Source organism: Lissotriton vulgaris, chromosome 6 (genome assembly GCF_964263255.1).
Source record: "Lissotriton vulgaris chromosome 6, aLisVul1.2, whole genome shotgun sequence".
NCBI lineage: Eukaryota > Metazoa > Chordata > Amphibia > Caudata > Salamandridae > Lissotriton > Lissotriton vulgaris.
Window position 1 is genome coordinate 880998791 of NC_141694.1, and position 20243 is coordinate 881019033.

The 20243-nt window shown below is 46.2% G+C and overlaps 1 protein-coding gene across 1 annotated transcript in view; it reads left to right on the plus strand.

Moving 5' to 3' along the window:
* The window catches only part of SYNE1 (spectrin repeat containing nuclear envelope protein 1), a 2319318-nt gene that overhangs the window by 1406622 nt on the left and 892453 nt on the right, over positions 1 to 20243 (plus strand). The window contains exon 81 of the mRNA XM_086926873.1: positions 16258 to 16476. Within this exon, the coding sequence (XP_086782999.1) occupies positions 16258 to 16476 (219 nt within the window). The remainder of the gene's footprint in view (positions 1 to 16257; positions 16477 to 20243) is intronic.

The following is a 20243-nucleotide window of genomic DNA, read 5'->3' on the forward strand; positions in this document are numbered from 1 at the left end:
TGCTGGTTCGTACGGGCAACACCACGGCCATGCACTACATAAACAAGCAGGGCGGGACAAGATCTTGTACCCTTTCAAAAGAGGCACAGAAGATTTGGAACTGGGTGATCCAACACAAGATCACTCTATCAGCGGAACATCTCGCAGGAACGCTCAATTCCACAGCGGATGCTTTAAGTCGCCAGAGGTCAATCAGCCACGAGTGGGAATTGGATCAGACCATTCTCGAGGAAGCATTTTCACGTTGGGGGACCCCAACCATCGATCTTTTTGCGACACCGCAAAACGCCAAATGCCAGTGCTACGCAAGCAGGGATCACCATCACGGCTCCTTGGGGAATGCGCTTTTGATAGCTTGGTACAGCGCATTTGTCTACGCCTTTCCGCCAATTCCACTGATCCCGAGGCTGATCAGGAAAATCAAAGCGGAACCGTGCAAAATGATTTTGATTGCACCAGCGTGGCCCCGGCAATTCTGGTACACAGAACTTCTTTTTCTCTCTCAAGACCATCCGCTTCTCCTGCGGCCTGCTCCGTCACTATTGACAATGGCTCAGGGTCAAGTGTTACATCCAGATCTCAACTCACTCCAATTGACAGCGTGGCTCCTGAGTACAGAGAGTTCCAGGATTTGAATCTCTCAGGGAATGTAGAGACATTCTGGCTCAGGCCCGTGCGCCAAGTACAAACAAGACTTATCGGGCGAAGTGGAAGAAACCTTTTCTGCAATTCAAAAATGATGTTCTCATCCTGCGGACAAATCCGAAATTTATTCCAAAAGTCCCATCAGAGTTCCATCTGAATGAGCCTGTGATCTTAAAGTCCTTCTTCCCACGGCCCTCTACGCCAGCAGAGAGGGCGTTACATTCTTTAGAAGTTCATAGATGTCTAAAATTTTACTTGGAGCGGACAAAGCAATTCAGGAAATCTTCCCAGCTATTTGTCTCTTACAGTGCTCCGCGGAAAGGATGTCCAATTTCAAAACCCTGTATTTCGCGCTGGATATCGAATGCAATCCAGTTTTGCCATCGAGAGGCAGGCAAGCCATTTGAACGAACAGTTCGTGCTCATTCTACAAGATCGATGGCTTCATCTGTGGCTCTATTCTCAGGAGTCCCAATCAAGGACATCTGTAGAGCGGTGACGTGGAGCAGTATCCACACCTTCACTCGGCACTACTGCTTGGATTCTTCTGTGAGAGAGGATGCAGCAGTGGGTCAAACTGTCTTGTGGAACCTTTTTCAATGAGACGGTGAGCTTTCCTTACTATCCCGCCTTCCTGTGTTGCATATTTTGTATCACTTGTGTTTGTTTCTACTTTGTGATATCTATTTACGTTTATTTCCGCTTTTTTGGCTTTAAAAGCCAAAAAAAGGAGATAAAATTATCTCCCTATTACCAAGCTGTCGCTAACACCAGTTAGTGACAGCTAAAAGGAGATAGCGACCATCTTGGGCCCCGCTTTGCATGTCAGTGATATTTATCACTAATGACATGCAAAGTGGGCGTGCCAAGATGTTAGCGACTGGAAACAGTCCCTAACCATCGCTATCTCCTATTACCAACTTTTGGAGATATTTGCGCTAAGCGCGAATATCTCCAAAAGCTAACACCTGCCCTGAGCAGTTTTTAGCCATGTTATCCAATGGGAGGTGGATTACATGGCTAAGAGCATTTGCTGGATAATGCATGAATATCGCTGACTTTTCAGCGATATTCATGCATTGCGGCCGTTTTTTATCGCATTTGCGATAAACCTTGCTAATAGCAATGTTTATCTGCGATAAAAATCGCCGATGTGCGGCGATAATTTTTGTCTCTAAACAAGTTAGAGACAAAAATTATCGCTAGTTGTTGGTAATATGCCCCCGGGTTTTTGCTTGCAGGAATCGGGAGGCGGGAGACTAGCACTGAAATCAGTAGTCTCACGCCTGAATCGGGAGGGTTGGCATGTCTGGATTCTCTACAGCTGGGGCCATAAACTACATCCACAGGGCTAGGTGATAGCCTGGGTCCGGCCTGGACAATCGGACACAGAAGAAGAGGAGTGTCAGAGGGTGCGGTAGTGAATAGGGTGAAAGGGAGGTGTCGGGCGGGCACAGGGTGTGATTCTCAGGGAAGAGCAGCGCAGATGGGGGGAAGTATATGGCCCATGCATGAGAGAGAGAGCTGGGGTTACCAGTGCGTGGGGGAGATGCTTGCAAAGGTGGAGAGCCGTGCTGAGAATCGACGGCGTGCAGAGAGTGGGTCTGGTCAAGGCATCTAAAATGGCTGCCGTGCACGACAAAATTGTGGCATTGGACAAAAAGGCAAGATGGCGCAGACAATGTTTATCAATAAGGATTCATTTATAACAAAATATTTACTCGCAGTGACAAAATGGTGGTCAACACTTCCTGATTTCCATCGAATCGAACGTTAACAGACGTCACGCAGCAAAAAAAAAAAAAAAAGCTCACGCACAGCCGCTGGAAGACATGTATCAACATATTCAGAAAACATAAGGGGTCAGGATACGTCTCCCGCACCCCCTTATACCTAGTAATTTAATTAAAACGAAACACAAAATGGCGAATTCCCGTTTCGCTACCAGTTTGCGGCCCAGTTCGCGGCCCGAGAAGCGCTTCTACCGTGAAAAATCATTTTTTTTTTATTTTCCCCACGGGACCCTTTAATAACCCCGACATCATTCCTAGGGGGTCAAGAGGGATCTACCTTGCCCCCTTTCATTAAATTCCCCCTTCGTTTTTCACCTCTTCTTCTCTCTCGATCCTACCGAGAGATAAGATGGCGGCCGCTCCAGACTGTTTAGAATGTTGACAGACACCGGAGAGCCAATCAGCTTCGCATCGCAAAGTTCCGTTTCGCGAAAAGTAAGCGGACCGGAGCGCAGCCCGGAGCGCTGTTACAGATATATATCTTGTTTTGAACGTTAATTTCTCAAAATCCACTGGAGCACATATATTGAGACCTAGCAAAGGCACATCGGGCTAACAGTCCCTACAATTTTGCCAAGTTTCGTGCAAATCCATTCAGCCGTTCGAGCTAAAAGTGAGGCCAACCGCCCTATGGAAATTAACATGGGGAAAACGCGTTTTGGGACCCCCCTTTTTTCTCGGCCCCCCCTTGACGACCCCCCCCAAATTTTCAGGGGCTGCTCAAAAACAAAATGTGCCATTTTCCTGAAAATTTCAGCCAATTCCGTCCACAAACGCCAAAGTTATTAGACATAGAATTTTCAAAAGTTCCATAGAGAAAAAATCCTAACTATATATACCTACTGGCTATCGCCAGTAGGTAATATATATATATATATATATATATATATATATATATATATATATATATATATATATATATATATATATAATATATATGTATATCTGCTTTCTTATCAGAATAAGGTATTGTGTTTGCAGATATACAGGTGACAAAATATGCCTTATGTTTACTGCTAGCTACTCTGATACAAAGCATGGGAATCTATGAAAGTTCCAATACTGGGGCAAGAAAACAAGTTACTTACCTGTAACTTTGGTTCCCCAGTATTGGTAACTTTCATAGATTCCCATGCGCCCACCCTCCTCCCCTGGGAAAGCTCAGCCTTATTGTACAAAGATTGTTGCTGTTCCACAAAGGCTACGAAAATCTGAGGCTATGAGGCTCTCTCAGGAATGTTCTATATGGTGAGGCTGCTCTGATTGGTTATTGCAAGAATTTGGTCTCTTTTACAAAAAGAGGTGGATAAGCTACAAAATGAGATGAGGCCTAGGCCTTTTTTTCACTTTTGTGCTTACTACTATGGTATTTTTTATTTACCGAAGCTCCCATTCTGACGACGGGGAATGATACAAAGCATGGGAATCTATGAAAGTTACCAATACTGGGGAACCAAAGTTACAGGTAAGTAACTTGTTTTCTTTACTCCTTCTCACATGATAACTCCTGAAACAATCAATGTCTTAAAGAAGAAGCCATAGAGCAGTTGCCAGGGAATATCATAAATAGTAAAAGTCTCTTTTATCAAGACTATTTGCCCTGCGCTTCCTTTGTTCAAAGTTATTTCTTGCCTATTAAAGTTACTTGAAGCCCAAAGATGACACATTTAAGTGTCAGCGTTCGAAAGTAGAAAAAATAAATACGATTGTGGTCCTTATTATGGTATATTTGCCTCTCTCATTATTAAAGGTTATAATCAAAGTTAAAACCTGAGCCAAAGATTATGGTCTGTAAAGTAGAACAGGTTCACTCATCACAGCTGTGCTCAGAAAAGACCATTCACTAATTCTGTTTCAATATAAGGACAAAGATTGCAGAATATATTGAAAGAATACCTTTCCCTATAATCTCAGGTGGTTGTAAAATTCCTTCACGGTACTTAGTGACTTCACTCCTTCTCACACAAAAACTCCTGAAACAATCAATGACTTAAAGAAGAAGCCATAGAGCAGCTGTCAGGGGATCTCGTAAATAGTCAAAGGCTCTTTTATCAAGACTATTTGCCTTGCGCTTCCTTTTTTCAAAGAGAAATTGAACTGGGAATTAAAAAGAACCAGAATTGAACTCTTGCCAAGGCAGGACCATCACAATGTTCAGTTAGAGTGTAGTGCTAGAAATTGGAGCCAGTGTTTCTCACCTCTTTGCAATGCAACATGCCAGATTCTGATGAATATGATAATTGTCATCCCAGAGACCTGACATCAATTTCTATCCTTCTGCGCGTCTTGCTGTGGAGCCGAAGCTTAGTTCCCGAATTCTTTGGACTCCCAACAACTCCTAAAACAATATTCTGTGTGCTAGGGAACAATGTCCCCTCTTAAAGCTACAGTTTTCAAAACTTGTCATGACTGCAGAAAACAGATGTCAGTCTCCACATTTATCAGACTTTCAAATGAACACATCTGCTTTCTTTTACAAAAGGTGTAAGTGTTGCTCTCCAAAGGTGATATCAAGAGGTTCCTGGACTCTGAAAGAGAAGAGGGTTATTACTCTTGCTATTTCCTTAGGCCTGGAAAGTAAATAGGACTTTAGCCTACATTAGACCCTTGACCTCTGAATGCCTCATAGCGGACGGATAAATTCAAAATGTTCACGCTAGCCAAGATCTCGGCTGCTCTGGATTTGGTACACTGGATGGTGTCTTTGAACTTACAGGATGTGTTTTTTCCTGTGTCCATCCTGCATTCCCAGAGACGTTACTTGTGGTTCAAGATAGGCCAGGATCATTTTCGGTTTGCAGTGCTCCTCTCTGACCTCACTTGCACCTCTTGGGTATTCACATCTTCACAGGCACATCTTCAGATGTTGGGAATACCATTTTTCCCCTACCTCGATGACTGTCTGTTGAAGGCGAGCTTACCACAGTCAGTGTTAGACCACCTCTAGATGATGGTAAAACTCTGACATTGTTGAGGTTCATAATTAATGAGTCAAAGTCAACCACAGAGTCTGTCTTTTATTGGTGCTATCCTGGCTATACGCAGTTCAAGGCCTTCCATCAGCTGCAATGAGTTCAGCACATATAGGGCCCGATTCACAGAATGAACTTAAGACTAAATCCTAAACTTACTACTATTTGGTATTCACAGAATGCACTTACTACTTTCGGGATTCACAGAGTGAACTTACTACTTTCGGGATTCACAGAATGAACTTACTACTTTCGGTATTCACAGAATAGACTTAAGACTACTAACTTTACGTCCGAACTCGGGCCGTAAATTACGGCCCGGGGGCGGAATTTCCGGCTTGAGGGCGGAGCTTGCGGCCCGGAGGCGGAGCTTCCGGGCTGGAGGCGGAGCTTCCGGGCCGGAGGCGGAGCTTGCGGCCCAGAGGTGGGCATTTCAGCCATGCCTAAATCCCCACTTCTGGGCCGCAAGCTCCGCCTCCGGCCCGGAAGCTCCGCCTCCAGCCCGGAAGCTCCGCCTCCGGGCCGCAAGCTCCACCCCCAAGCCGGAAATTCCGCCCCCGGGCCGTAATTTACGGCCCGAGTTCGGACGTAAAGTTAGTAGTCTTAAATCTATTCTGTGAATACCGAAAGTAGTAAGTTCATTCTGTGAATCCCGAAAGTAGTAAGTTCACTCTGTGAATCCCGAAAGTAGTAAGTGCATTCTGTGAATACCAAATAGTAGTAAGATTTAGTCTTAAGTTCATTCTGTGAATCGGGCCCTCAGGCTATAATCCTGTTGTTTCAGCTTTGGACCTAGATCGCTTTGAGAGTAGCTTTGAGTCTTCTTGGCCCACTAGACACCTGCCTCTTCTTAGTCGAGTAAGTCAGATGGCACATGCCGGCTCTGCAATGCAATCTAAAGTTTCAGTGGACCCAACACTGAGAAAATCTATCAATGCCTTCCAGATTTCGGTAGAAACGTCTCACAATTTGTCAGTGTTGGCTGCTGGAACGCAGTTGGGTCAGCGGCAGGCCCCCTTTTACTTTCCCACCCAGAGGTGACTGATGTGTCACTATAGGGATAGGGAGGTCGTTTGAGGGAGGTGTAGATCAGAGGAATCTGGTCTTCATCGGAAACTAGGCTCCATATGCGTCTGTTGAAGTTGAAGGCTATTTTAACTTGGATTAAAGGCCTTACTGAAATCGTTCAAGGGGAGGCTGGTTCTGGTTTTCACGGATAACACCACCACCATATAGGATTGCAACAAGCAGGACCGAGTGAGGTCCAGAGTCCTGCAGTCTTTGAGGCTCTGAATTTGATTCCAGTGCCAGTGCAATTCCTGGATTGCAAAACACCTGGCAGGGTCTCTGCATGCCAGAGCAGGCTGTGTCTGGCAGATCCCAAATTGTGTTTACATCCCAAGTTGGTGCAGAGCATCTTTCAACAGTGGGGAGAACCCTGGCTAGATCTTTTCTGCCCCACTGAGAATGTGCAGTGTCAAAGGTTTTGCACGTTGAAGTTCCTGCAGGAGCACTTGCTGGGAGATGCATTTGAACTGGAATGGAAAAAGGGATCCTATACACATTCTCCCCCCTGCTGTTCCCTCCATGAGCTCTGAAAAAGATCAGGAACAACAGGGTTGAAGTCATCCTGGTGGCTCTGGATTGGGGCAAGAGGGTGTAGCACCCAGGTATTCAGGGCATGAGCATCTGTACTCTGACAGGATTTCACTTCGAGAGGATCTTCTGTTGCAGCAGCAGGGCAGGTTCTTGCATCTGAAACTGCATCTCTAAGCATGGAGATTGAGTGGCAGCGGTTGACTTTGATCTGCCACCTGAAGTGATAGATTTCCGTTTATGCAAGGCACAGGGATGGATTTGAGGCCTGGTGAATCTGCAAAATTGACCTTTTACAAGCTAAGCTGTAAAATGTTATTTGTTTGTTTTGTCTTTGGCCCTTAAGGCATTTCAGTGGGCACTATTGAATGATATTTGTATGCACTTTCATCCTTTCTATATATGCTGGATCAACTCTTGTTGTTTAAAATACCTATAGTGATGGAGTTTCTGAAAGGTATGACATACGTTTTATCCCAAACCATTTGTGGTGCCACAGTGAAACCTTAATTTGATCTTACCATTTCTCATATGCCCATCCTTTTATCCGATCTATAGCTGCCTGCTCTGTCTCTTGACTATGAAGACTATCTTCCTCACTACGATTATTTCTGTGTGTCATATGAGTGAGCTTCAGCCACTGTCAGTTCTACCGCCCTGGACTATCTTTGTTCCTGAAAAGCTGATGTTGATAACTTGAGCGGCCTTCTTGCCTAAAGTTGCTACTCTTTTCCATGTTCGGCAGTGTATCACCCTACCTTTGTTCTTTGCCCCCGCACCCCTCGAAAGAGGAGGAGAGGCTTCATTGATTGGACCCTTAAAGGGGATTTGAGCTTTTACATTGATCGTACCCAAGGAACATCGTGCGGACGATCAGCTTTTGTCGGGTTCCACAGAACAAAGAAAGGAAAAGCTGTGTAGAAGAGAACCCTATTGAATTATTTTGTTTTCTGCATCAAGATATGTTGGAAGCTGGCTCTTTATATAGTGGACCAAAAAGAGATACACTTTGTAAAGAGTCCAGCCAAACTGCAAAGGAATTACAGAAGCACAAATGGCATCCCAAATTCTCTCTTTGGTGTTAGTGTGAGCGAGCAGTTAGGCATATCAGAGGATAGTGCTAAGCATTTATTGCACACACAAAGGCAGTAAGTGAGACACACACTCAATAAAGAAATTTGACACCAATTTTTAAAACCTACACATAGTTTTATATGAATTTGGATGCCAAGATCATCAGAATCAGGTAAATACTTTTCAAGTTATGAATATTTTCAGTTTTCAAAAGTTGCAGTTTTTGGGAGCGGTAATGTTATCCTAGGGGGCTTAAATATGTACTGCATAAGGGACTTAACACCAACTTACTGAACTCTGGGACTTAAGATGAGCATGGGGCAAGGTTCAAGGCCACACCAACAGGTCACCTAGGGATGGTCTAGGACGTCCAGGTGCAGAGGTGTGTTACGTATTGAGTGTTCCATTCACTACAGTTGGGAATGATGTGGTCAGAAAGAGGCTGCCAGCTGGGACTGGAGGACCAGTCCAGGGGAACCCACGGGTGGGCTCAACCATTGAGATCCACGGGCATGCAGGGACACCATTGATCCAATTCTCCTCAGGCTGTGGGACTGAAGTGCAGTGGTGTCTTTTGGCATCGTATTCGGTGCTGAAGTCTACTCCCTACTTTGTATTTAGTCTGCAGAAAAGGGGAAAACAGGACAGCTTGGCCACTCTCAGTGTGGGTCTCACTGTCCCTGAAGTCTCTTGACGTGCATGTCATTTTTTCCTCAGTGTTGGTGTCTGGTCACAAAAAGCCTTGGTTGCTGCAAGAGGTCCAGTACCCCAGGTATTGGTGTTGTGTGACTCTCGTCGGCCCTGGCACCCCCCACACTTGGCGGGAGAATGGGTATGACCTGTAGGAGCATGGCTTCCTGTTCCTGGGTGGCTGTTGCATCCGTAGTCGGCATAGGCGGTAGGTTGGTGTACCAGGTGCTGCTCCTTTGGTGGCTACGGCTGCAGGGGAATAGCTCCTCTACTCCAAGGGAGATTCTTTGGCAATAGGCGAATCACTGGCAGCTCTCCAGTTTTCTTGAAGTTTGCATAGCAGCAGAACAAGTCAGTTTCTCTATAAGGGCCGGGTGCAGCAGGTAGGCTGGCAGGGTTGGCACCAAGTCAGTCGCGCTCCTCAGTACTCGGGTCAGCAGTCTTCTTTACCCTCTCCTTCTTTTGTGTTTGTTGAAATCTCAAGTCCTGGTATCAGGGGTTCCCTAAATACTCAATTTAGGAGCTTTAAGGGGTGTGAGGCATAGTAGCCAATGGGCTACTTACCCCTGGGGTCAGTACAGCCCCTCAATGACCACTTCCTTTGGGGAGGGGGCATCACCCTTTTCCAAAGTTGCTAATTCCACCACACACAAGTTGGTGGACTTTCTAAAGTCATGTTCACTTCAGGCTTGTTCACCCTAGAAATGTGTCCACCCTCAGTGCCATACACTTTCCGCATAGCTAATATTCTTACCTGTCCTGGGGCAGATAGGCCCAGGGCAGGGGGTGGCATTTCCCCTGTCTGGGGAAGCCTTGAGTCACATATCAAAGGCGACAGATGCCTTTGAAACCTCCTCCCTTGATATGCTAATTAACCAGCCTTCCTGGTGGGGGGTGGTGATAACACATCTCTCCATAGCAGGCATTGCTTTTGACCTCTGAGAGAGCTACTCTCACCTCCTAGGGGGTCAAACGTTTGTCTGTGAAGGCAGGCTGGACTGGACTAGTCAGCCAGAACACTAGAAGTCTAGTAGGGTTCAGGTAGTACTTCTATTTCTGGGTACATGCAATATTAAATACATCTGATAGAGACTACTAGCCGCAGATTCCTTCACGTAGATCTATCCCCAGGCATGAGACTGGATCCAGAAACTTTTTGCCACAGCATCCCTGCGCGCCGGGGCGGGGCAGCATCACGAAACTCCGCCCAGGCAGCGTACGTGACGTCAGCGAGGTCACATAAGTCCCACCCCGGTGCGCCTATGTCAGTTTTTTCCTTTTCCGCGTGCAACACAGGTCCGGTCTCTGCTCTGGCCTGTTTGGGCCCCCTTTTTTCTCCTCATTGTGCTCTTTTTTGGTAGAACAGTGTGCGAATGCCTTCGGGCTTCAAGACTTGCACGTCGTGTGGGCGTCTTATGTCGGCGACGGACCCTCACCATATTTGTATGTGGTGTTTAGGGGAAGATCACAGCACCACTGCTTGTGAGCCGTGTCAACAGTTGAAGCCGAAGTTGCGGCGGGAGCGCCGGATGAAACTACTCTCGGCGCGTCTCTCAAGGTCGGCTTAATCCCCTTGATCAGCCTTGGCAGACGGTTTCAGAAAGGGCCGTTGTAGTCGTCCTCGCCCCTCTCCGATGTCGCAAGAGCGTCGCTCCCCGGCGGGTAAGTGTCGCACTTTGTCCCCGGGGGCTGGTGTTTGGCCTACCGGGGGCGTGGGCTCTTTGCTGGTGATGCGGCCCCTCGTGTTGTCCTCCTATCCACTATTTCCCGGCGATCGGGCATCGAGAGTCCAGATGGAGACATATGCGGCGGCTTTGCAGGTTTCGCTGGCGTCTCCTCTTCCTTCCCTTCCTGGGGCGTCAGTGGACCCCTTGCCTTGCGCGGGGCCCTCAGCGGTGCCGACGGCGGCTCCGGCCCCGGCACGACTGGTTCAGCTCCAGCCTTGGAGAATGTGGTGCTGTTGCAGTGTGGCCCCTCGGGGATCCCTCCTTTAGACCATGGCGCCTCTGCCTCGCCGCAAACTCCAGCGGGAGTCCCTGTGATGTCGCAGGAGTTTGCCGGGCTCGGGTCGAATCCCTTAGCCCCGCTCGTTCCTCTGGACAGGTGGAGGCCTTGTCCATGGCTGAGCTGCACTGCCGCAGTGCCGGTACCTGCTGGACCAGGCGGCGCCACAGGGGTCGGTAAACCCTCCTCGTCCCGCCCTGGGTCGAGGCTGGGCTTGGACCCCTCGTCCCCCTCCGGGCCGCTCTCGCCCCTCCACGCAGGCGGCTGACTCGTCGGGTGGTGGGTCGGAGGTTGATTTGGGCCTGGCGCCGCCACATGGGTCGCCTGGCCACCTCTGTCACACCCTGGGCCGAGGCTGGGGGAGGGCTACCTGTCACTCCCCGGTCCCTCTCGTTCCTCCACACAGGGTGCTGGCTCGGCAGAGGTCGAGTCAGCCTTGTTCCAGCGCCGCCCCTTGGCCACTTCGGCTCCGGCTCCACTCAGGTCCATCGGCGCGGTATGACTTGGAGGAGCCCTATCCGCTTTCTCCTTCAGCGCCGGATGGTGTTGACGTCCTGCCTCAGGCGGCGGACTCTATGGCTTCACACAGGCGTCGAGCCGCGGATTTGTCTCTGGACGCTCCCTCCTCTCCAGAGGTTGGGTGCCTACTGGTGGCATCATCCCCGGAGACAGGCCGCCGCGTGGTGTCATTTTCGCCGGCTTCATCGAAGGGAGGCTCCCTGCCATTTCCGAGGCCGAGGTGTTCGCCGGAGGAACGGCAGGTTCCCCATACTTTGGTTCCTTCTGACTTCCAATGTCTGGCCTTCTCCCGCCCGCTTGGCTTCGGGGACGGCTGCCTTAGTTTACAGCCGTCGCCCACGGAGGAGCTGCTTTCTCCACCGCGGGCCCTGTGGAGGCGGGTGCGGCCTTAGCTCACCACGACTGTGGGCATTCTGCGCATGGGTGACCCGGTTGCTCATTTTCCGGCGGACCAACTCTTGGAGGTTCTCCACCAGGGCTCTGGTGGGAGGGAACTCTTGCTTCCCTTTGAGGGTTCGCTCCTTTCTTCCCTAACGGGGGCTTGGATGCGCCCCGCCTCAGGGGATCTGGTACCTCAACACCTTCCGGCGCCACGTGACCCAGCGTGTCTTTCCCTCCACCCCTCTGCCTCAAGTCCACTTTTGCGGACTGCTTTACCTTCCCTGCCGCCATTGTTGACTCCGCCGTTCCGGGAGGCCCGCTGGCTGGACTCTTGGGGGCGCAACATGTTTGCCTCAACCAGCGCTGCCCTGCGGGCCCTTAATACCTTATGTGTGTTGGCTAAGGCCTCCTCTTGTTTGTGGGACTCGGCTGAGTCCTTGGGATTGGCAGCTTCCCAAGAGACTTTCAGGTGGACTTACGGCATCATGCGTTGGATGGCCGGGAGCTAGCAGCGCTTATTCTCCGCTCCGCTCTGGACATCACAGAGGTGCTGGTCCGGGCCATGGCTTCCTCAGTCGCCCTCCATCGCCATGCTTGGCTTTGGGATGGCGTGTTCCCTGAGAATGTGTGGGAGCGGCTGATTGAGCTTCCATTCGATGGCAGTCTGTTATTCCATGCCCTGGCTGACTCCGCCATCCAAAGTTCCTGGCAGGGCTCCGTCTTCTCCTCCTCCTCCTCCTCCGCCTTATCCTCCTCCTCCTCCTTCCCCTCCTCAGTGACTGCCGAGTTGAGCTGGTTCTGGACCTACTTTTGGGCCGGTTGCCCTTGCTGTGGAGTATGTTTTATTGCCATTCGAGTCCTCCTTGCTGGGACTAAGGCCTTTTTGGCTGCTGGACGGCCCCATTGTTGACTGTGTTTTTGCTGTAGTCTGCACAGACTTGGCCCTGAGATTAGGCCTTCTGTGTTTCTCTTGGGCTGCTTGACAAGCCTTCATCTGTTTTTTTTTCCTTTTGGCTCTTTTGTTTTTCCTCCTGCGGAAGTTCTTCCGAAGAGGGTTCCCATGTCTTGGGACTTAACGTACCCTATGTGGGGTAGTGGTAGCTGTTATATAGCTTGCGCTCTGCTAGGGAGTTCTGGTCACCTTCGGGCGCCTGTACTCCATGGCGTTATGTATATTGCTATTGCTTCCTGAGGTTGTGTTCGCAGACCCCTCGTAGTGGTGTGTCCGGACATTTCCTCACCTTCCTGCTCCTGTCCTGAGGGCTGGGATGATTCTGTGTTTCTCCCTTGTCAGGCGTCACCTGCCCGGTCTTCCTGGGGCCCGGGCTGATCTTCTTGCTTCTGGCGGCTTATTACTGTCGTTGCTGCTCTGTCTGGCCTGCTGTCTTCCATCTGGGGGGCTTGTCTTCTTTCCCCTCGTTTCCTTGGGCCCTCTAGGCTTTTCTTCCTCTTCCTCTTCCTGTCCTGGCATTGGATGGAAGCTCTGTTGCCTTGTAGGGGAGTGGGGTGCTTCGGCCTCTCTGGCGTGCCCTAGGTTCCTCTGTTGTGACTGTACGAGCCTCTTCAGACTTCTTTCTTCTTCCTACATCCCTCTTTGGGTCGGTGGTGTTCTGCTTGTGGGGGTTCCTCTTGCCTGGGTGGGTTACTTACCTAGTCCGCAGGTCTGGTCCCCTGTGGGACCCTCTGTCATGTCCAGGCTGGTGGGGTCCTTTCGCAGACCCTCCTTCCCCGTGGATATTGCTAGGGTATCTATGCTACATGAAGGAATCTGCGGTTAGTAGCCCCTATCAGATACACGAGTTACTTACCTTCGGTAACTATGTATCTTGTAGAGACAATTCTAGCCGCAGATTCCTTCACGGCTTGCCCTTCCTCCCCGTTCTGTGAGGACCCTTGGGTTAGTCTTCGGCACTCGCCTCCCGGTGGGGGGCTGTGTCTCCTGTGAGTGCATTCTTTCGCTCTTGACAGGCTGCTCTGTCTTGTTGCTGTCCCTTCCTCCTCTTTGGTTCATTGGAAGATGGGTTTACGGTACTCCTGTGCCCCTCTGCTCTGGCTGCTCCAGGTTTAGGGGGTTTGCCTTCTATCTCTGCCCTTCCCTCCCTTCCTCTTGCTGCTAAGAGTCCTTGCCCCCTCTGCTAACCTTTGAGTTGGGGTCTTCTGGCCATACATTGCCCTTGTTCCTTAGGGGGTGGTTGCCCTCTGTGCTGGGGTTGCTTGGAGGTTGTTGTTTCTGTCTGTCTTGAGACTGGCTCCCCTTCCTTGTTTCTGGATGGGGGCCTGCTACATGTGTCATGACATTTTACGTATGTTCCTTGTCTCCGGGGGAAGGAAGGGAAGACTGTCTACATACTGGCAGGGTGGCAGCTCAGGGCTCTGTTCTTTCTTCTGCCTCTGCCTTTGAATACTGCAGTGTTGCAATGCTCCTTATGGTGTCGCTTGTCTCCTTTTTTCTACTCTTTCGCACACTGTTCCCATACTCCCACAGTTTTGTCTGGTGGCTCCGCGTTGCGGCGCGGAAACGTTCTCCAAAGAAAACTGACGTAGGCGCGCCGGGGTGAGACTTATGTGACCCCGCTGATGTCATGTACGCGGACGACGCCTGGGTGGAGTCGCGTCATGTCGCCCCACCCCCGACGCGCAGGGATGCTGTGGCAAAAAGTATCCAGATCCAGTCTCACGCCGGGGAAAATTCTACGTGCAGGAATCTGCGGCTAGAATCGTCTCTACCAGATACATCGTTACCGAAGGTAAGTAACTTATACATCACTGCAATCAGTGTGGGATTATTAATAGGAGGTGTTTGATACCAAACACGCTAGGTTTCAGTGAAGCTATTATGTAGGTTGGAACCTCATTTTGACTAGTACATACCTTATGATCGCTTCCCTGTTCACTTGTACTATCAGTAATAGAACTGGCCAGCACAGGGGCAAATCTGCTCATGCAGATAAGTTCACTCATATAATATAATGTACCCTGTTTTAGGGCTGTAGGTCCTGCTGTAGGGATGGCTTACAAATATCGCATGCAGTGCAAGTGTGTGCCATGTCATGTTTTCACTTTTTAGAGCACCTTGTCACGCAGCCTACAGTGGCAGTCTATATGATTGATGGTGCGGGGTCCAATATAGCGGCACAAGATATGTTGCAGTTGTGAAGGACCATCTTTAGTACCTATGCCCTAAGTACCAGGGGTACCGCTTACTAGGGACTTACACAGGTGCTAAAGGCCTAGTCTCTTGGGGATCAGGTGACCATAGGCTTGTTTTTAGGAAAGAACACTGGCACTGGGGACCTGGTTAGCAGGAACCCAGTGCACTTCAGTCATAGTTGTATTAAATTCCAGACAAAATGCGGGGGGACTACTGCACCTAAAACATGATGTGCTACTCACTGGCCAAGGAGCAGCCTCCAGAGGGTCTCCCAGATATTAGTGCTATGGGCAAGGTTACAGGACTTCGTGTTTGATGGAAATTTCCCCTCAATGAACATACTAAGATGTGAAAGGAATATATTTCCAATTTTTAAAAACATGAAAAATATAGCACACAGGAAATTAGCCTATTAAATGTAGATCAGGCACTTGCAATATCCAGGAAGCAGCCTACTGATGGGCCTCAGAGAAAAGGTCAAAAGCAGCAGTTTTGGTACCCTGTAAATATTATGAGATCACCTCAGCCAAAATACCCAAGGCAAACATTCAGGACAGGTACTGTGCTTACTACTGTTTCCTTTTAAATCACAGTGGGACACATGTATCATTATTTTAAGTAGCGATTACCTAATTGCAATTTTCTCCGAATCACGTTTAGGTAATCACTATTCCTAATGTATTAAACTCTTTTGAGTTTTACTAGCAATTCCTAATGGGTCACAAATAGACCTCCCTCATGCATATTAATGAGGTAGTTTGCAATTTGCCACCCATTTGAAATTTACGCAATTTCAGGGATGGTGGCCTGCTGAGGTCAGCAGACCACTATGTCTGTGATTGCTTTTAAATAAAGCAGTCTTTTTTTTTAATGCATCCTGTTTTCCTTAAGGGAAATTGGATATTTAAAAAGAAAAAAATAAACTTTCCAGTTTATTTTTAAAGTGTAGGCACTGCCTGCTTTTAAAAAATATTTGTTTTCCATTCTGAAATTGGAAGGAGACTCCTGGGGACTCTTTCCTATTTGCGAATGGGTTACCACCTCCTTCAAGGAATCAGTAAAATATTAATGTTTTGCCACCGTAATCCAGTCACAAAACATTCATACATCCCATTCGGATTCGGTATTTGGGAGGGACGACCTAAACATGCCTATCCAAATACCAATTCGCAAACACAAGTTGTGATTTGGTCACATGTTACCGAATCACAATTTGTGTTTGATACATATGCAGAATTATTTTTGCAGTTGGAAACTGACTGATCGGCTGTGGCCCATTGTCTTATTTACAGAAGTCAGAAACCTGGTCTGTATCATACAAAATGAAATAAACGAAATAAAAAATGATGAAATAAATATAACTGAGTAGCTGGCTATGATGGTATCTTAGAGGTATAATTTGGTTTTTAATGTCTATTTTTGTTTTTTGAAGGAACTGGTTTCTATGGTAAATCTATTTCATGATAAGATCACATCACTGGAGGAAAACGTCTCCCTCATGGAGAAAATTGGAAGTGATGCCAGCAAAGCAGCTATAAGCAAGTCAATGACAACTGTGTGGCAGCGCTGGACCCGTCTGCGCAGTGTGGCCAGAGAGCAAGAGAAGACATTAGAGGAGGTGGTGCAGGAATGGAAAGGCTTGAATCTAAAGGTATAGATGAGGCTGTCATTAATGTAACTGTGAATTGTTTGCAAAAATAATGTGCCCAAACAATATTTCCCAGTGCTACACAATGAAAATATAAACATGTCTCCTGATTATATACCTGTTTTGAACAGAATTTGGAAATCACTGTTCGAATTTTACCTTAGCGCTTTGCCAAAGGCAAACCAATTCTACCTTTTCAATAACACGCTGATGCATTGAAAAAAACAGGTTCTGTTGTAAGCTTTTATTACTTATCTCCTTTATCAGACTATTTCATTTATTATATCCCTCACATTTGCCTCTCTTGAAAGGAACTATTGCCCAGATAGGTCTATAATCTAAAATACTGATCATACTATGGAACTTTTTAACTACATCTCTTCAACTCAATTTTCAGTTTTGTGTTTTGCATTTCTAGGCCGTAATGCACATGCTTGTCAGCCTTTGGTTAGTGAAAGCTTTGGCTGGAATTTGCTGGTCTTTGGAGTTGAAAACAACATGTTTTCTTTTCCTTAGCCCAACTGCTCTGACAACAGGAATACTGAAATTCATCTCATGAGTTCAATGAATATTTCTCCTGCCTTCTCTGTAGCCTGGATACCCTCAAAAGTGTATTTTGTGTTTTTTTCTGAATGATTGCCTTGATGTATTATAGCACACTTATTTTTTTATTCCAAAGGTGGATTGCTTATTCTGTTTAAGTCTGTTGTGGAGTAGTATATTTTGTGTAATACACAAGAGAAGCCTCATATACCTCTATTTTTTAGATTTCAAGGTTCATTTCCTCATCTTCTCTTTGAAGGCCTTACTCAGACTCATTTTGTCACAAAACATATTTGTTCATGTAAAGTAAGAAGCTTTCCAATTATATAATCTCTAAATATTGTTGAATAATTTCCTCAGTTCATTATTCCAATTTAAGTACAAAACAGAATTAAATATTCTCATTTGTATATTATGTATATTATATTACAAATTATGTATCTCAACCAAACATAACAAAACTGTGAAAAGGATCCAAGGAATTCCATGATCCCATTTGGCAAAGTGTTTTCTTGTGACAGAATATTGAGGTGATTTTTGCCATTCTATTTGTGTGTATGATAAAGTGCTGCATTTCGTATATAATACAAGAATGTTCAGAGTCATTATTCCCACTTGCCATCTTTCAAGCATCAGTGCCTTCTCCTGTTCTCGCTCCTACCCCTCCCATCTATTCTCTGAGTACATTTGCATGTAAATATTTCTGTCAGTCAAATGTCAAAATTCACATAATTTTTCATAGAGCATCCAAAAGACAATGCTCTCTCCACCCACTTCTTGTTTTGAAATAAAAATAGAACAATGTAATTGTAATATTAAATATGTCTGGCTATTACTAAGGGGTGTTTTTCATTGATGAATTAGTGGTTGTCTGGGGTAGCCTGAGAAATATGCAGTATAAAACATCAAGTAGCTAATGGCTTTAGACATCCTGAATTGTATGTTTTACATGTCTATCGTATACCATTCCTTTCCCTTGAACTGTCACCTCCAATGCGTAGTATCAGAGGAGATGAATCGATGATCTTCCCTGCCTTCCTGCTTCCCCTACAAGAATATTGTAATAACATCTACCATTCCCATTAGTTTCCTTTTCCCCTCTATGCATCCACACACAGCAGAACATCTTGTTGATCCTCCAAGTCTTCTCCAACTCCTTTCTGGCCTGTCTTCATATCAGTGCAGTAAAGAATGCCTGGTGTCTTGGCCACCCTTGTCTGGCTACCACATCTCTTTCAGAATGCTGCTCTATCCCATTCTCAATATAGTAGTGCAAGATTAAGAAACAGTCTCACAAATAGCTGCTCTGAACAGTTAGCTGTTAGGCGGTGCCATTGCATTTGTAAGTCCCCCAGTAACATGACGTGGAGGATCAAGATCAAAGCTTTCATAAATGTTTAAGAGCTTCTGCAAAATGTGGGGCTTTTTCTTTCCCCATATTGAAGGATTCAATACAAAATCTCTATAGAACCCCACATGGCCATAAATGAACATACATTGAAAGAACACAACATACGCATTAATTTAGTGTGTTAGAGTATTTATCTCATTTCTTATTTCATGAGCTAAATTTCACTTATGTTTTCCCATTTTTTTGTGATAATCTCATCTTTTTGGTACAGACATCACAGAAATAAATAAAATAAAATGCTATTTATGTATACTTATAAGTCCAATATATCTGTATTAGGCACTACAGTAATTCTATTTATCTACTTGGATCAATTATTATTTTTATTGTTATTTTTATTGTCCAGTGCTACCCGCGTGGATAACCATGTTTTTGTGCTCAGTGCATGCACACACCGATGCCAATATTAGTGATCTTATTGATAAAAATGTTTTATCATTAAAAGAATATATTTACTGGAAAGTTCACCAAGACTAAATGGCATATTATACTGAAAGCTAACCCAAACTGAATGGTGTGGTTACATGCATCGTGTGTGAGTCCGTCTTCGGCCGCCTTGTTGCCTGGAAACCCGAGGCTGTGGCTTGAATTCTAAGGGGTCGATTCACAGAACTAATCTGAGATAAAATCCTAAACGTACTACTTTTGGTATTGACAGAAGGCATTTAATAGCAATAAAGTTACAACTCCTAACTTTACTACTACTAAACTGAGACAAAATCCTAACTTTACGACTTTCGGTATACACAAAGGGCATTTAGTAGTAGTAAAGTTAGGAGTCCTAACTTTACTAATACTAAAAGCCTTCTGTGAATACCAAAAGTAGTACGTTTAGGATTTTATCTCATTTTAGTAGTAGTAAAGTTAGGAGTCCTAACTTTAATACTACTAAATGTCTTCTTTGAATGCCAAAAGTAGTACGTTTAGAATTTTATCTCAGATTAGTTCTGTGAATCGGCCTCTAACAGATCAGGGTGAAGAGAAAGTGAAGCTAACTTAATTTCAAAATTTGTTCTCTCATCGCAATAGGTGGCAAACCTTGTATTAATACTTACTTCGATGCTGCTCCTCCTAATTAATTCCAGTTTTTTGTTGTTCAGTGAAGACTCCTGGTTCAGAAATCAGTCCAGGGCAGATAATAACTATGGTCCTGTACTTAATACGGTGAACTGGTCCTCACGCTGTAGCGAGCTAGGCTGACGCAGTACGAACTGGTGCATTAATGCTTCCGGTCCTGCACTTCTGGTTGAAAGAGAGTGGTGATGGTAAATGTAGTCTACATTTCCCCACATCGAGTCATTTTTAAACTGGTGCTTAATAAACGTACTCAGTAAGTTAATGTAAAGAAAAGGAAGGCAACGGATTCAAACTTCCTATCTTTCTGTTATGCCCTGGAAGAAGATGGGGAGTCTTTTATTTTGTATGGAAACAACCTTTCCTTTAAATGAACTAATTTGCTCCATATCTTCAATCCTGTTGTATGTAATGAATCCAATTCACCCAAAAGCACCCATACAGTATCTTGAAGGGCTTTAAAATGACATTTGATACCTCAAATGATTCTTTCAAACCAGTTAAAAGATATTTGATACCTCTGATAGTTCATTAAAACCAGTTTCTGAAGTGCGTAACTTCAGCATTAGAGGAGCCTCTTGACGTTCCAAATAAGATTCATCCGCATATTTTGATTGCACTTGTCTCAATACAGTCCATTTCAAATCGGCAACAGTGTGATTAATTTTCATAAAGTTATTGTACCAACGGTGCCGACATATTACTACATCGTATGCATTATTTATGTTGGCTCATTCAATGC